Source organism: Venturia canescens, chromosome 7 (genome assembly GCF_019457755.1).
Source record: "Venturia canescens isolate UGA chromosome 7, ASM1945775v1, whole genome shotgun sequence".
Taxonomy (NCBI): domain Eukaryota; kingdom Metazoa; phylum Arthropoda; class Insecta; order Hymenoptera; family Ichneumonidae; genus Venturia; species Venturia canescens.
The window spans coordinates 1872415-1888251 of NC_057427.1; the positions used below are offsets into that span (position 1 = coordinate 1872415).

The window sequence follows — 15837 nt, forward strand, 5'->3', positions numbered from 1 at the left end:
AATATGTGCCGATTTTCGAAACGCTTATTGTTCTAATATTTTTGATTTTATTGGCGGCAATCATTCGTAATATTTGGAAGTACTGACATTTCGGGTTTCACAGAATTTTCTAAGGTTTCGTGTCTCGCGATGAGAAAGTGTTTGAATTTGTGCGCGAGAATACATAAAAATGGCAAGTGAAAGGGGATCGTATGGAAAATGAAGGGAGCGAGAGAGAAGGCGAGCGTCGTGAATGCTCGTGGATGTTCGGAATCAACGAAACCGGGGTCTACGGAGCTCGTAGCAGGGAGCCCCGCCCTGCCTGCCGCCCGCGAGCGGTGTTGGTCGTCGCGAGCAGGCAAAGCACAAGCCAGGGCTCTCCGCTTCGTCGTCGCGATAGCGAGAGGAAACGAAAAGTATTATAAAAAAAAAAGAAAATACGAGATAGAAAGAGAGAAAGAAGTAAGAAAAAGTCAAATAAAACAAAACGAGCGAGAAGTTTGAGAGGTGCGGATTTCATATGAGAGAAAAAAGTTGAGTGGTTGGAAAACGGAATTTGTAAAGAGAAGAAACAAAAAGTATCTGTCGAGAATATATAATCAAACCGTAACTGTGCGCTCGGTTGTGCATCCAAAAACTTGTATTTGCGATCGACGGAGAGAGGGAGACAGAGAAACAGAGAAACGTAAAAAAACCGTCCATTTCGAAAAATAACCCGGAAGGACGCGATCTTATTTCCCTCGAACGTACTTTTTTTTCCTTCAGTCTTTAAATCGCGATTGAAAAAATGTAACATCTAGTGATTGCAGAGTGTGAAGTTTTTCGTTCGCTTTCACGCGTTTTTTCTCTTCGTTTTAATTAACGAGCTGCCGCTCCGAAGCTGTCTCTCTCGCTCTTTACAGATTCTTATTCACCCCTCCTCTCTCATACTTTTCGCCCGGTTTGTCTCTCTTTTCCGCCGTGTCCGCGCTAGTTAACCGTGTGTGTTCGTGTCAAAGAGTTTTGCGAATGAGCTTTTTTTTGTATCTTCTCTTCGAGAAGAGTAACGAGAGCGCGAGAGAGTGAAGAATGGAGAGATGAGCTCGTTCATTGAGATTTAGAATCATTTTGTTTTCTTTTTCAAATTTATAAATATTCGTTTATATATGAGTGTATATGTGAATACATTGATACAAATATATATAAATGTGTATTTATGTACGTACAAAGTGTGGAATAGCCGAAAGCAACTGCCGCTTCTCTCGATGTGACTCGTCATTCGACCAGTGCTGCTGTCAGTTTTGGACGACGATACGAGTGAATTAGAATAAAAAGAATAAGCTCACAAATTTAAACATCTGTGAAATTACAGTTTTATCTAATCAATCAAGAACTCGTAGAAAATATAAACCTTGCAACAATAAAGAAGGCTAGCAAATTCCAAAAGTGTGTTTTTATCGTGATAAAGGGAGACGACAAACTGTGAGTTTCTCGTGTATGTGTGTGTGTGCGTGTTGATGTGTGTGCCACAGTTCTGGGAGAAAAAGAACGGTGGAGCGACCGTTTAATTTTGCCGAACTTGAGAAACCGCACGAGTTTACCACAAGCTCCGTTCGGGAGCATCAGGTACGTAAATTTTGCAGTGTTTCGAGCGCCCTCTCGCATTCGGGTCGTATTTGGAAGTGAAAAAAAGCATCTGTGTTTTTCATTCGATTTAATGAAAATAATAATGTTTTTAAGAGTGGTTTCATGAATCTTGCAATGAAAATTTTCGCTCCGGGCATTCCCTCCCCTGCCCGCGTTGTTGCGCCCATGAGACAGCCAATATGGCCGCCGTTAGAGGGAGACTGAGCTCGAGGGAGAGCTCTCTTCCCCTCTCTCTCTTCTCTTGTTTTTTTCTCCCAGCCCCAGTTCGAACGAAAAAAAAGTAGAAACCTTTATTTTAATAAAAACAAAACCTTGAGAACATAAAAATCCCGTACTCGCTGTTTAACGGCCAATCTTTTTTCTCGCTCGCTCGCTCTCCCTCTCTCTCTCTCTCTCTCTCTCTCTCGGTCTTTTTGCCACACGGTTTGTGCTATCGATTACGCCGAACGCCGAGTGATGACCGACCTCTCGTTCTTTTTTTTCTCGGCGGATACACCGCTGAATATTTTTCTTTATAAATTCGTAGAGAGTGACGAACGCACGTAATCTGCAGTTTAAAAAAAATTATTCACAAACATGACTCGATGGAAATCTACAGAGTTTCTAAACTTCTGACAACATCGAAATGATTTTCTGATAAGATATCCTCTTTATGTGATTATCAAACGCCCTAGGCTTTGTCAGTGTTGACATTAATTTACGAACGCTCTTTCAGGAATTTACATACGCTCTCGGTCGACTCGTAAATACGTGTTGACGAGTACGTAGCGTTCTCAGGAATTCTCGAAAGTATTTGCTCTCCTCAAAATACACTCGAAGGCCTTTGGAACTTGTGGAAGTGATTTCTATCAACCAACCTGTCAAAAACATTTTTCATTTTTTAACGAACTGGAAAATACTTTTCTCTACCAAACGTTTGATGTTTGTGGGCCTAGAATGATTCAAATCTTTGAAATTTCCTTCGACGAAAAATCCATTCAATGACGTTTATCCACTCGAGAATAACCCGAAATTCATGCCTTCTTAGAAAAATCGTTTAAACGATTCGACATTTAAAATTCGACGTTTTTTCAGTATTTCTCCATTTCACGAAGATTCACCTCCAGATCTGACGTTATGCGAGCCTAAGCACATTCACACATTCACCGTGAGAATGAGACTTGTTTCTCGTTTGTCAGTCTGAGAATCCGAGCACTGCGCTCCATTTATTTTCCCATTTCCCTTCATTTTTCACGTTCATGAATCCTCGAACGTTGATGAACAATTGTCTCGAAAGCGGTGAACTTTTTCTGTCAAACATAAATGCCCGCTGTCAGAATGCAGATGAGCCACGCTCGTACGGCCAGCCGCAGAACATTTTGATGTGCGTGTGCATCCATTTCTATTGACGAATATCATATTGAGCGGTACTTCTGTTAAGGGGGGGCGCGTGAATTCTTCGAACAATGTGAGTACATTTAATACTGCGGTAACGTAATCCCAGAGTAAAATGGCGTCATTTCATTGGCCGGTCAATTGAACGAGCGATCCTCCGCAAGTTTGCAGCTGTCTTTGGAAGCTTTCAGCTGTACAGTCGCAAACAATGCCACTCGAGCGTCGTCCGGAAACGTTTATTTCAAAATTTTGACATTTCCGTCTCTAAGAGAATCCTCCTAAAAAATTTTTTAACGCAGCTGAGTTTTCTCGTCGACGTTATCGCGATTTTGCATTCTTCTTCAAACTTTTTACTGCCTCAAAAGATCGAGGCGATATTTTCTCCAGTTTCTTTCCATCTGTCAACCACAAATCTAATGCAGGGCGAGAAATTCCGGTGAATTTTTCATCCCGACTGTACCGATGGATCGAGTTTTCTTAATCGCCCTTAATTGTTCCGCAGTCGGTTTTCTTTCCAAGTCTCGTCTTTCGTAACGAATAACGCTGGATCCCCTTAATCGCCCTTAATTGTTCCGCAGTCGGTTTTCTTTCCAAGTCTCGTCTTTCGTAACGAATAACGCTGGATCCCGAGACTCGTCATTTGTTTGATCGGAGTTTAAATGCAGTTGTTTTTTATTCTTTTTATTCCTTTTCCAATATCGTCGCTATCGCTTCGAGACCTCGACGGCACACTCATTCAAAGCTTCCATTCAGTACGTCGTTGGATCAAAAGTCTCTCTCCGCTCCCTCTGAGAAGAGCTTTAAAAATATCGACGAAGCCGAAACGGTTTTAGAACGAAACTCTCGCGCGTTCTTCGTTTCGGTGGTAAATGAGAAAGATGGGAGCTCTCGCAAATTTCCTGCCGCTCGTCGCCCGCTGCACACTCGATTCTCCACCTGTCTCATCCTCTTACGAGATACGCCAACGAAGTGAAAATCGACTTTCATTCGAGGGGCTGCTTATTCGTTGCGTAAAGCGATTAAATCGCGAGCGGCACTTGGCGCAAGCATCGCAGCTCGGTGCTGTTCCTCGATTCGCTTGTTTTCGAATCGAGTTCTCGTTGCTCTCCATTCGCTTTATTCCTATTCGCTAATCACCGGCGGCGGAGGGGTGGGGGGGGGGGGGGGCTATTTCAGTCATTTGAAGAATGACACGTCGGGGATAAAAATACCGATATTGTGATTAACCGAATTGCGAGCGGGGCAGCAAGCTCTGACCTTTTCGAACGTCAAAAATAATTGGGAATCGTTAAAGTGGGATTGAAACTCGTGTGTAATTTTGGAAATCCTTCGTGCCCTTTTTCCAGCGAGCGCAGAAATAAATGAAGTTCGTCGGGAGCGAGCTCCTCGCCGAAGCATCTAATTTAAATCGTAAAACAGCGCGTGTACAAGTGCAGAATTATTTCCGGTGTTGGTAGGCTCGAGAGGACTCTCCCTTCCGTTTCTTCCGTCCCTTCCCTTCGCGGTTGATGCACGTCGCCTGGCCAGAAGAACGCTTGCAAAGCAGCAGCTCGTCCGCAGTCCCCTCGCTTTCTCCGGCCTCCCCTCGGCCCCCTGCTTCCCTTTCCCTTCGAGGTTTCCCTGCCACTTTAGCGCCCTTTATGCTCTCGAAGCAGCAGCAGCAGCAGCAGGAAACACCCGGTGGCGAATGTTCCGGCGTGCTGAGGGAGAGCGAAAAAGAGAAAAGATGAAAAAGGAGAAAGAGGCGCGCGAACGCGCGCGCGAACCCCTCGGAAGGGAGAGGAAGAGAGAAAGAGGATCCGTCGTTGGATAAATTCGTGCGGAATGGTTAGTAGGGCGCGCACCAGTTAACCGCCGCAGAAGTCTAGGGTCAACGTATTCTCGCCGGATAATATTCGTGACGCGCGTTAGGTTTGAGGTTTCTGACGAAGCCAGCAGCGAGTGGGCTCTGCGCGTCCGTCCGCGATTTTTTATTCGTTCGTTTCGCGATTCCGTGCATGCACATTGACGGGCCGTTTCCCCCGCGTGCACTCGCCTTCCCTCCGTTTCCTAAGTTTTCCTCGTCTCCGAGCCTTTCTCCCCCCCGCATGAGACTCCATCCCCCGAGCTCCGGAGCGAAGCACCCGCCGAAGACTGGCCATTAGCGGAGCGGCGGCACACGGAGCTCGGGCTGCCGCCTCGTTAACCCCGAAATCCAAATAACTGGAGCCCGCGCGCGCGCGCGCGCGCGCGGGCATCGATGCGCTGACGTCATGCTCCGTAATCTCGCGAAAAAGCCAGTGAAACCGCACCGAGTTTTCGTTTCCTTGCTTCTCTCCGAACCCAGAAAGTCGATACGGACCAACAATTTCGGCGGGATTGCTCGCTGGGAGGCGAAGTCCAATAAATTCCTCAAACCAGGAGCAACTTGCCGAGCAACTTTCATACTCTCCGTCGAGAATTCACCGGCTCTCGATTATCCCCAATTACGAATCACTGAAAAATATCGGAAATAATGGAAGTAAGAGGCGAAGAGACCTCTCGAGGCTGCGGTCACGCTCCGCTCTGACGTCACACTCCTCGACTGACGTCACTCGCGTACCTGCCGTCTCGAAACGCATATATATTCGGAAATCAAGTCGGTTCGCGTGGCCCCCGGAGCAGAGCCAGAAACGAGCAGCACCATCACGGTGCTGGCGCGATTTAGTTTTCGTGTCTACGTGGAACATTGGCCCGTGTATATTTTGGCTACGAATGTGGCTTTATTCAGAGGGTATAAGTGCGAAGCCGAACGCACACGCCGGACGGGGGGTTGGGGCAGTGCGTCGGTGTGTTCGTATCTGATATTCGGAACGACGTATCGATCTCTGAAACCGCGCGCGGGCTCCCCTCTCCCGTGCTCTCTTTTCCTCTGCGCTTTGTCGTCATAACGGCGGATAACGTGGCCGCTTTTCCCCACCGAACGTTCAATAAAAACGTATTCGACTGGAGCGCGGGGAGAGATACTTGTGAAGAGAAACGAAAGGATCGAGGCCGAGGAGGATTCCAGAGAGTCCGAGCAGGCGAACGCTTCGTTTACGAAAAATCGTAAGCACGCAGGTGCATCTTCCTGGCAACCTGTAGATGCGGAGGAGGGAGAGAGTCGCCGCACCGGCGAAGCTCAGTTTCCAACGACGGGCGTCCTCGGCTCGAGCCTGCGGGGGTTGAAGTCTGTTGCGCCTCGCTCAATTTCCATTATCGCCGCCGCTGAAGCGAGCCAGCCAGAGCAGGCGGAGGGAGGTGAAAAAGGGGGGAAAACACGACGGCAAAAGAGTCGGCTGGCTTCCATCCGCGGCGGCAGGGCCAGGCCGGGAGAAAAACTTGGCAACGCAGCAGCTCCGGAGAGAGCCATTCGCGGATAAAAGTCGCGTGCGAGTATGTGTACGCGATGGCGGCGGGGCGGCGACGAGGGCTGCGGGAAAGGGGGTGAGCCGAAGACCTCGAGGGAGAGGGACGCGAGAAGGCTTCTCCTGGCACGTCGACCCGATACTCATCTGTTGCTTCGAATCGAAAGAATCCGATGCACGCTCCTCCCGCGCTGCTTTCGTCTCAATTTCTTCATCGTAATCGTCGATGACGAAAAGTACGAAAACGATGCTGCTGCTCCCGGGGGACTGGGGATGAGATGAAAGAAATTTCGATGGGGCAGCTCGTCCAGCAGTGAACGATGCGGAGCGTCTGACACACGCTCCGAGCGCGCGAGCGAAGCGTTCGAGGGCTAACGACCCCGTAATGCATGTACGAGAACGATCGCCTGGGACGGAGCGGCCGTCGATGACGATGATAATCGCGCCCGTGCGTGTGTCCGCGCTCTCGTATAACGCTCGGGCGACGAGCTCGAGCGTGAGAGCAAAGCAGCCAGCCGCGGTGAGACGAGCCCGTCCGAGCGCGGAGGGCTCGATGTTGCAGAAGCTCTGCCGCTTCCCTCGACGCGCTTAGCCCCTGTTAAATGAACAATAATCAGCCATCCATCGCTCCGCCGTCGCACGGTGTGCAATTTTTTCCTCCGGTTTACCCGCTCGTTGGGATCGGACCGAAGTTCGTGCAACTTCGGATTTTCGAGGGAAGACAAAAAAACCCCCTAAATAGGCTGACTCACACGCGGCGAATTCGGAGCCTGCACCCTCCTTCCCATCGGCCACGCCCCCGGCTCTCGGATCTCAAGCCCGAGGCTCGACTTCGAGGCATCGTTGACGGAGAGAAATTAAAGGTTGAACTTCGAGCAGCAACTGGTAGCGAAACCTCTCGAAGGCTCGTCGCCTCGAGAAGCTGCCGAAGCCATCGAACGAGCGGGACGACTCGTCGATCCAAGGGCTCCGGAGACTGGTCCGAGTCATTGGAAACTGCTGTCGAGGGAAAATTATCGCGGAAGGAAATAACGAGGGAAGAAAAGTGAAGCGACTTTGGCGGTGCTCCCTGCTGCGCCCGGTGCGGAGGGGATCGAGGGGAGCGCAACAGCAACCTGTCACACGCTCCGACAATGGCGGCAGCGGCGCCGGCATCGTTTGGGGGCAGGCCGTCGGGCGTCGTGGCTGCGCCACCGTCGTCGATCCTCTCTCGCCTCCTCGCCCGTCGGGCGCGCTCGCCGAGTGTGTTCTGCGCTGCCGAGCCACCCCCGTCGACCGTTTGCGCCTCTCCAGCATTGATGCTTTTCTCTCGCTCACTCGTTCCTCCGCTTGACACTCTTCCCTGGGTGTGGTCTGTGCGATTCCAGTGTCGAGGATTCCCCGTCGACGTCGATCCCGTGCTGCCGCCCGGCGTCGGTTCGTTCGGCCCTCGGATTCGAGAGACTCGAGAACACTTGGCTTGGAATTTTGCCCGAAGTGCGATCAGACGATCCTGAAGCTCTTGGACCCCGTCGCTCCTTAAGAGGGCCTCGAATCAAATGAATTTTCCGTCCGTCCAACACCCCGCGGTCGCTCGTTCAATCTCGGTGCAACCGGAGCAACGTCATCGGTTCACTCATCACTGAGGGCCGACTCGTCCAGCCCCGCACGCTTTCGTCATAATGCTTCTTAGCCCGTAATCCTTGAAACGCTCAACTGCCCACAGTGCCATGTGTACGTCCGTCTGTGTCCGTATCTCGCCGCAGTGTTAGTGCCCCGTTCGCCGGATTTCCGCTGGCTCGTGCGCGCGCGATAAACTCGCCTTAAATACCGCCCGCTGCTCCACAGTGTGGCTCGCCCAACGTCACGGGAACATGTCGGGGAACGCTCGATGATGTCGTGACAGCGGGTCTAGGCTCGGAAAGGGAGTAAGTTTTCTCACAGCAGTCTTCCACACCGCGACGCGCCCTTTTTCGTTACAAACTGGGCTCACCGATTGCGAGGTTGCTTCAATTAAAAGTCTCGGGGTCGGGCTTGTTTCGGGGTTGCACTCGTGCCGATCGAGATAATTTTATTCGCGCGACTCCGAATGACGAATGGAAACTTGATCCTCCAAATGTGCCACTAATCACTGGCCCGATTCCTCGTTTCTACGAACCGTACGAATTGGAGACTTGAAACGTGTGCGAGGTGCGCCGGCGTGAGGGCAAACCCGGCTAGTTCCTCGCCGGGAATATCTTTTAAGTTCAGCCCCTCGTCGTGCCTTTTTCCACGTACCGTATTTCCCTGAGAGAATAAACGAAGGGGAAGATTAACCCCGGTGAAGACCGTGCGTATACGGAAGAGCCGCGTTTGAATGTTTCGGTGAATAATTGCGCGATGATAAAGAGCTCCGGTGCCGATTGGTAGTTATAGCAATTACGATTTTCAATGGAATCGAGCGAGAGGGGCGAGAAATTTCAACAAATTCGTGGTGAAATTATTGGAATGTTGTCTGATGAAATATTTGTGAATTTTATTATTACAGAGGCGGCGACGATCGCGCTAAGAGGTGCGAACGGTGGCGCGCGGGGCGGCAAATTCAGGGCAGGCCTGAAACGCCAGGGGAAGAAGAATCGTAACGGGACCGAGTTAGTTTTAGAGACGACTATTCGGGGACCGGAGAAGCGGCTGCTCGTCTCTGAAAACAGTGGACGCGCAGTACCAGTTGTGGATCGCAATCGCCGGTGCATCGAGTCACGAGGAAAAACGAGGACGGTAATAAGAGTAAGGACGGAGCGAAGGAAGAACGAAGAGAGGAGACGCGACGACGACGGATACGACGAGGGACCAGCGGTAGCGTAACGACGCTTTTGCGACACCGCGAGCCGTACCAGTGCCATTCCAAAGTCTCGAACAAAGGCTCCTCGTTTAGGAGAAGCCTTTACCCACCGACTTGTAAAACACAGAGGCTAAGGGAGTCGAGAGGGAATACAGAGTTGAGGAGAAAACACTCGATAGGGCACCATGAACGAACTCGAGAGCCTTCGCCAGGAGGCGGAAACTCTCAAGAATGTCATTCGGGTGAGTTTCCTCGAGATCGATCCGGTTTCACATTCCCCGAAGTATGAACGAGGATATCCGTAAGCGAGTTCGCACCGAGATATCCAACATTTTGACACTCCAAACGGTCCAAAGTACACATTTTTGGACGAGGAAGAAGTGCCTTCGGGAAGTTATTCCCAAGCCTCGTGCTCCCCGTCTCCACTTGCCAAACGTTCCCAACCCGAAAATCCGCCGAAGCAACAGTTGCACCTTGCCAAAGATCGTCCGCAACGAGACCGAGCTCAAATCCTGCATTGTTTCAGACATAAAAGTCCACGAGGAAATATGAGAGACGTGGAAAGGGGTTTGTGCGACGTGAGGCAACCCGGCGACGTACACACGAGCCACCTCACGTCGACATACGTGTCGACGACGTGCCCTCCCCCCTGCACACATATACACACGTATACATGTCACTTGGCCCAAGTGCACTTGGCACTAACCTCGACCAATCCTCTCTATTCATCGCTCGAACGGTCGTCCACCTTGGAAACAACAAGCCTACCCTTTCCCTTACGAGCTCATTCAGCACTCTTTACTTTGTCGAACGTCTTGATGGGCCACGAAAGTACGTGCCAACGGATTGTTACGCTCTCATTATTTCCGCGCGATGCCCGAGCCCTCTCTACATCTTCTGAGTGAGCCAAAGTTGCAGAGATACAACTCGAACGTTTGCTTCCTCATTAGGCCCCCTTTTATTTCTGAAGAAGTGGTTCTTGGCCCAGAAGTAGTGAAAAAGTATCAAAAGTTCTGCAGAAAAATCTTGGCCCCATAAATTGTTTGATATTCGGAACTTCATTATCCCGTGCTCATTATCCTCAGCAAACAAAGTGCAGTAATCGTGTACGTAAAATCTATCGATCCCCGGAAAAAGAAGCTTCATCCACGAGCCCACGACGAGGAAACTGAAATGAAAGAATGAAAAAATTGCAAATCTACGTGGAAATAAAGTATTGATGAAACGTGAGCATGTTGATCGGGCTTATGCGAGTCGTTTCACACGAATTCGAAGCTCCGCGATGACGAGCCATGGAGGACGAAGGAAAAAAGGGGTCGAAGCAGAGGGAGGCTAAACTGTGGCAAGGTGGTTTCATGGTGGCGACGCTGCTCGGAAGCAGTAGTGGTGGTAGTAGGGCGCGGCATAACCGTCGTTTCCCTGATCAATACCGCGCACCATCCCTCTCTCCCATCCACTTTGCTCCGACGCTTTACTCTCGGTCGTTTGCGCGCGCGGATATCCCTCGCTCTCCGCACTCACTTTTCTTCTTCTTCTTCTTCTTCTTCTCCTTCTTTTAGTACTACTATTACTACTTTCGTGCTGCTCCTCGTTCACTCCCTTGTACTCCGGCACGTACGTCAGCGCGTACGCACCTGCCAAGAGCGTGGACGACACGTTATATCGAGCAGACGAACCGGCGAAACGTCCACCGCCCTACGCCGAACGAATTCCCCAATCCGATATTCCTCATCGAATTAATCATCGTTCACCCCCTTAAAATAAATGCAATTTCACATTTTTTTTCGTTTGATTTTTACAGGATGCGAGAAAAGCTGCTTGCGACACGAGCCTCGTCCAGGCCACATCTGGCATGGAGCCCATCGGCCGGATACAGATGCGAACGAGACGCACCTTACGTGGCCACTTGGCCAAGATTTACGCGATGCACTGGGGCAGTGATTCCAGGTATAAAGCGCTATCCGGCGAGCTTCATGGTGCATGCCTTCGCTCGATGAGACACTCGCTAACCGTTAACCCGACGATTCTAGGCTGGAAATGTGTCTTTTAAGCCTGTCCCACCGAGCAAAGATCCATTTTTCATTGGCCAATCACAACCGGACCCGACGAAATCTCAAAGAAATCATGAAATAGACGAAAATAATAACTCACTTGACATTTAACTGATCATTGACATTTAAACGCGATTTTTAACAGCGACGGAGACAGCTCTTTTGATACCCTCCTCCATCTCTCTACTCACAACGAGCCTTTTTCGTTACTTTATACGTAACGAAAATGTGGGAAAATACAGATACATAATAATGCGCGGATAATACGACGTTTTTGTCAGTAGGAACCTTGTTTCGGCGTCGCAGGACGGTAAACTCATAGTGTGGGATAGCTATACCACGAACAAGGTACATGCTATTCCATTGCGCTCTTCGTGGGTCATGACCTGTGCATACGCCCCATCCGGTAGTTACGTAGCCTGCGGTGGACTGGACAATATATGCTCGATCTATAGTCTCAAGACGAGAGAGGGTAACGTACGAGTTAGCCGAGAACTTCCTGGACACACGGGATACTTGTCCTGCTGTCGGTTCCTTGACGACAACCAGATCGTCACGAGTTCCGGGGACATGTCATGGTACCAGCATTTTGACAGAATCGATCCTTTGAGTCGCGGTGGTCACTGGTGCCACCTTTTTTTTCCATAGTTAATAAGATTTCACTGCATCCGCAACGGATAAAAGATTTTTTTTGTTACTTTTCGTGCATTGGGGATGCTCTGCAGGGTACATTGGTGCTTGGGAAAGATTTATTTTGTGCGTCGATCGCGCATATTCGTGGGATCAATGAAGATTTTATCGTTTTTCTTTATTTTTTTTTTTTGTTTTTTTTTCGTGCATAAACGCACTCGTTGCTTATCCATTATGGGGAATTGAGAAACGAGGTTTTTTTTTAGAGTTCTCCGGGATTTTTGTTGGGAGGGATAAAGATCGAGGGTTTATAAACGATTTTATTGACTCGGAGTTTTCGCTCATTTTCGAATTTTTGTTCACATTCGTAATGAGCGAAAAATCTATGCGTACAGATTTTCGGGAGAATCGTACGCAGGAAAAAAAGCGCCTCAAAGGATCGAACGAATGGGAAAACAAGCTGAAAAGTGAAGTTCGAATTACGAGGGGTGAGAATTTATGTTTTTATTGGCATTTACTAATTGCCCTCGAATTGTTCACAGTGCCCTTTGGGACATCGAGACTGGACAACAATGCACATCGTTCATCGGTCACACGGGTGACGTAATGTCTCTATCGCTCGCACCGGATATGCGCACATTCGTTTCCGGTGCGTGCGACGCGAGTGCCAAACTTTGGGACATCCGCGAGGGCTCGTGCAAGCAAACTTTCCCGGGTCACGAGAGTGACATCAACGCCGTTACGGTAATATTTGAAAAAAATTCAGATTGAGCTGGGAACGGAGCAGGGAAAATTGCTGCGTCGTTGTTGTTGTTTTTCTCTGTCGTTCTATTTTCACTCCTAATGTATTCGAATTTTTATACAGTTTTTCCCGAACGGTTACGCGTTCGCGACGGGCTCGGACGACGCGACTTGCAGACTCTTCGACATAAGGGCAGATCAGGAACTCGCGATGTACAGCCACGACAACATCATTTGCGGAATAACGAGCGTGGCGTTCAGCAAGAGTGGCAGACTCTTGCTCGCCGGCTACGACGATTTCAACTGCAACGTTTGGGACTCTATGAAGAGTGAACGCGCCGGTAAAGATTTCTCCTTTCGTTTTCATTCGTATTCTTCACATTTTTCCCATCTTTTGAGGAATTTCGAGGGCAATCTTCGGTAAAAAGTTTTATTACGAACCCACGAGAATTTACGTTCTTTGCCCGTGGCCTCTTTCGTATCTTTTTTTTACTTTTTGAAGTTCAGTGGCCAAGTTTTTAGAAAATTTTAAAAGTATACAGACGTACGGACGAAGCAAAAACGTTCTTTTTTTTTTGTCTTTTTTTTGTAGAAATTCATGACTCACAAAAAATAGAATTGATTTTTTTTTCATAGGCCTATAAAAAATGTGTTTTTTATTGGACCAATAAAATATGAAATGTGCTTACTTTGTTCAGGAATCCTCGCGGGTCACGACAACCGAGTCTCGTGTTTGGGTGTAACGGAGGACGGTATGGCGGTAGCGACAGGCTCATGGGACTCGTTCTTGCGCATCTGGAACTAACTTGGACCGGCGTTAGGTCCACGTAATCCCAAAGCTCTCCTCCAAAGAACGAACCACCGCGGATTAACAAAGAACAAGACGAGTGTAAAGAATAATAATCAGAGTAAGAAGATTAAGAAGAAGATGAGGATGCTGAAGAGTAAGAATAAACATAAGAGGACGATTATGTCAGCGGGTGAGACGAGGATTAAGTACGTGAATATGAGCACGATAGACAGAACGAGACTGGAAGGGGGAGGAAGGAGGATCGATGATTACGAGGCAATGTTGGATGAGAGCGACGATTATGGTTACGAGGTTTATGACACAGTGAGAAAAAACAAGTATCGTCAGGTCGTCGACGATGACGCTTCGACCTTGACGATTATGAAGAACGAAGTGTACACGAGAATGAGACGACGGAGAATCGATAAAAATAAAAATGCCGAGGGTAACGGAGACAAAAATGACGAAGACGACGATGACGATAACGACGACGACGACGACGACGACGACGACGACGACGACGACGACGACGACGGGGAAGAAAACTACGAAGACGAGGACGACGATCGACTGATAAATAATCACCGAGACGATCATTCCGCGTGCGTCACGCCGGATTTTCAATTGATCGATAGATCCGAATATTCCACCAGTCTCGATATTAAAAGTTGCTGCAGCGCGAGTTGCCTCAGCGACAATTATGAATATAGCGATAATAACGAGGATGAAAAAACGGTCGAACGACGCGACGACGTTGACTACAGCGAAGATAAAGAAGGAGCAGAAAAATACGATAATCCGGGTAAAAGTACGAAGAGAAACGAAAAGAGCCTCGATCCAAGAACGATGAAGTACGATAATAGGAAAAATAATCTCGTTACCGAATCCACGAACAGTGCCACGTTCGATATCGACGAACTTGATATAAAAAACGAGAGTTTCGAATATAGCGAAAATATTGTGTTGCATTCCGATTTAAAGGTCGATAAGTATGACAACAATGATGGAGGAGAAAATAATGAAGGAAGCGATCCTTCCTCCGGTGGTCGTTACGCTGCTGCCCTCGCCCGTCACACTAAAATACTCGTCGATGTTACCTGGCGACGGGGAAAAGTCGGCGACAGGGTCAAACGCGATTATCAACGTTTCTGACTACGAAACACTCAGAGAACAAATTTATTAAACGAAAGAAGAAGAAGAAGAAGAAGAAGAGGAATAAACAAATTATACAAATACACATAACACGTACACTTACATTTGGAAATGCTGGATAATTGATAACGAGAAGGGTTTCCACCTTTCGATCTCAGAAAAATGGAGTTTTACCTTTTATTTCAAACCGCACTTTATCGATCGAATAATATACGATGTAAAAAACATATTCAATTGATTATTTAACAATAATAAAGACACCATTTCTATTGCTATTTTCGAATTAATAATAAAGCATCTACGAGCTCCCGTTGTCTAGCCGTTGAACGAAAGTCGTGGAGCCCTTTCTCAATGACGAAAGATGCAAGATAATTTTTATTAAATATTTAAAAAAAAAAAAAAAAAAAAACATTTTTAAAAATGATGCAGCAAGCAAACGAGTCAGATATCAGCGCTATTTCTTGCTGAGCAAAAAGTCTCATCTGTGTTCATGTATTATCGAGTGAAAAAGAAGAAGAAACGATTAATTTGTCGATCGAATGATTTTTCATGAATCAAGAAAAATAATCGAATACGAAATATTTCCTCGTGACGATATTGTACTCGATCTCCCCCGCACACTTAAAAACCGTCAAATTCACTTGCCCACAGATCGAAACACGTCTTATCGAAGCAGCACCGATTTTCAAAGTCCCAACAATTTTTTCGTACACAGCCATTGTCTATGGGGTTTAAAAAAAAGTAGGCAAAGCACAAGAGGCTGAAATTTTTTTAAATTGTCCTTCAAACGGACCAAAGATGATGAAAAATTTCGTTGAGACTCGAAAAATCAATGTTTGTCCTGATGAACGACGTATCACCACACAAAAAAACCAAAAAGAAATGAAAAAAATCACATGAGCATTACAAAAAAAAACGAATCAATTGATAGCCCCCATACGAGAACGATGAAGATTGATAGCTCAATAAAAAAAAAAAAAACAATAACCGAACAGAATACAAATAAACAGAACACTGAGGGTAGAAGAAACGCGGTAAAACGTACACGAGCAGCGACACGCGCACACACATACATCCACGTGAATACGAAAGCAAACAAAAACGTATAATCGAGCGGCGTAGGATTTTTTTTAAAATCATTTATTATTATTGTTCGATAAGAATTTGAATAAGAATAGAATTCGTTTTTTTTTTTAGCTACTGTTTTTTGTTCATCGTCAGCGTCAAAACGCACATGTCCCCTGCGCGTCATTTCCAGAAACAAAACTAAAAAAAAAGGCAGTCGCACAAACCTGTAAAAAAAAGAAAACAAGAAGTAAGTTAGCTCGA

General features: G+C 47.7%; 1 protein-coding gene across 5 annotated transcripts; it reads left to right on the top strand.

Moving 5' to 3' along the window:
* Nucleotides 1–309: 309 nt before the first annotated feature.
* Nucleotides 310–14929, top strand: Gbeta13F (guanine nucleotide-binding protein subunit beta-1). 5 transcript variants are annotated; one of them, XM_043423376.1, is made up of 8 exons: nt 310–441; nt 1189–1584; nt 8851–9386; nt 10946–11091; nt 11477–11773; nt 12368–12569; nt 12691–12907; nt 13265–14929. In XM_043423376.1, the coding sequence occupies exons 3-8, from the start codon at nt 9330–9332 to the stop codon at nt 13369–13371; spliced, it is 1026 nt and encodes a 341-aa protein (XP_043279311.1). In that variant the 5' UTR covers nt 310–441; nt 1189–1584; nt 8851–9329; the 3' UTR covers nt 13372–14929. The 5 variants fall into 5 exon arrangements, with proteins under 5 accessions (XP_043279311.1, XP_043279315.1, XP_043279314.1 ...); XM_043423380.1 differs by having other exon boundaries at nt 11480–11773; XM_043423379.1 differs by having other exon boundaries at nt 321–441; nt 1331–1584.
* Nucleotides 14930–15837: the final 908 nt, after the last annotated feature.

What these genes read in the sequence shown, in the direction of transcription:
- Gbeta13F (XM_043423376.1), top strand. Translation starts at nt 9,330, where the DNA reads ATGAACGAACTCGAGAGCCTTCGCCAGGAGGCGGAAACTCTCAAGAAT. An exon ending in AGTTCCGGGGACATGTCATG is followed by an intron (nt 11,774 to 12,367) that starts GTACCAGCATTT and finishes AATTGTTCACAG; the next exon opens with TGCCCTTTGGGACATCGAGA. An exon ending in TATGAAGAGTGAACGCGCCG is followed by an intron (nt 12,908 to 13,264) that starts GTAAAGATTTCT and finishes TACTTTGTTCAG; the next exon opens with GAATCCTCGCGGGTCACGAC.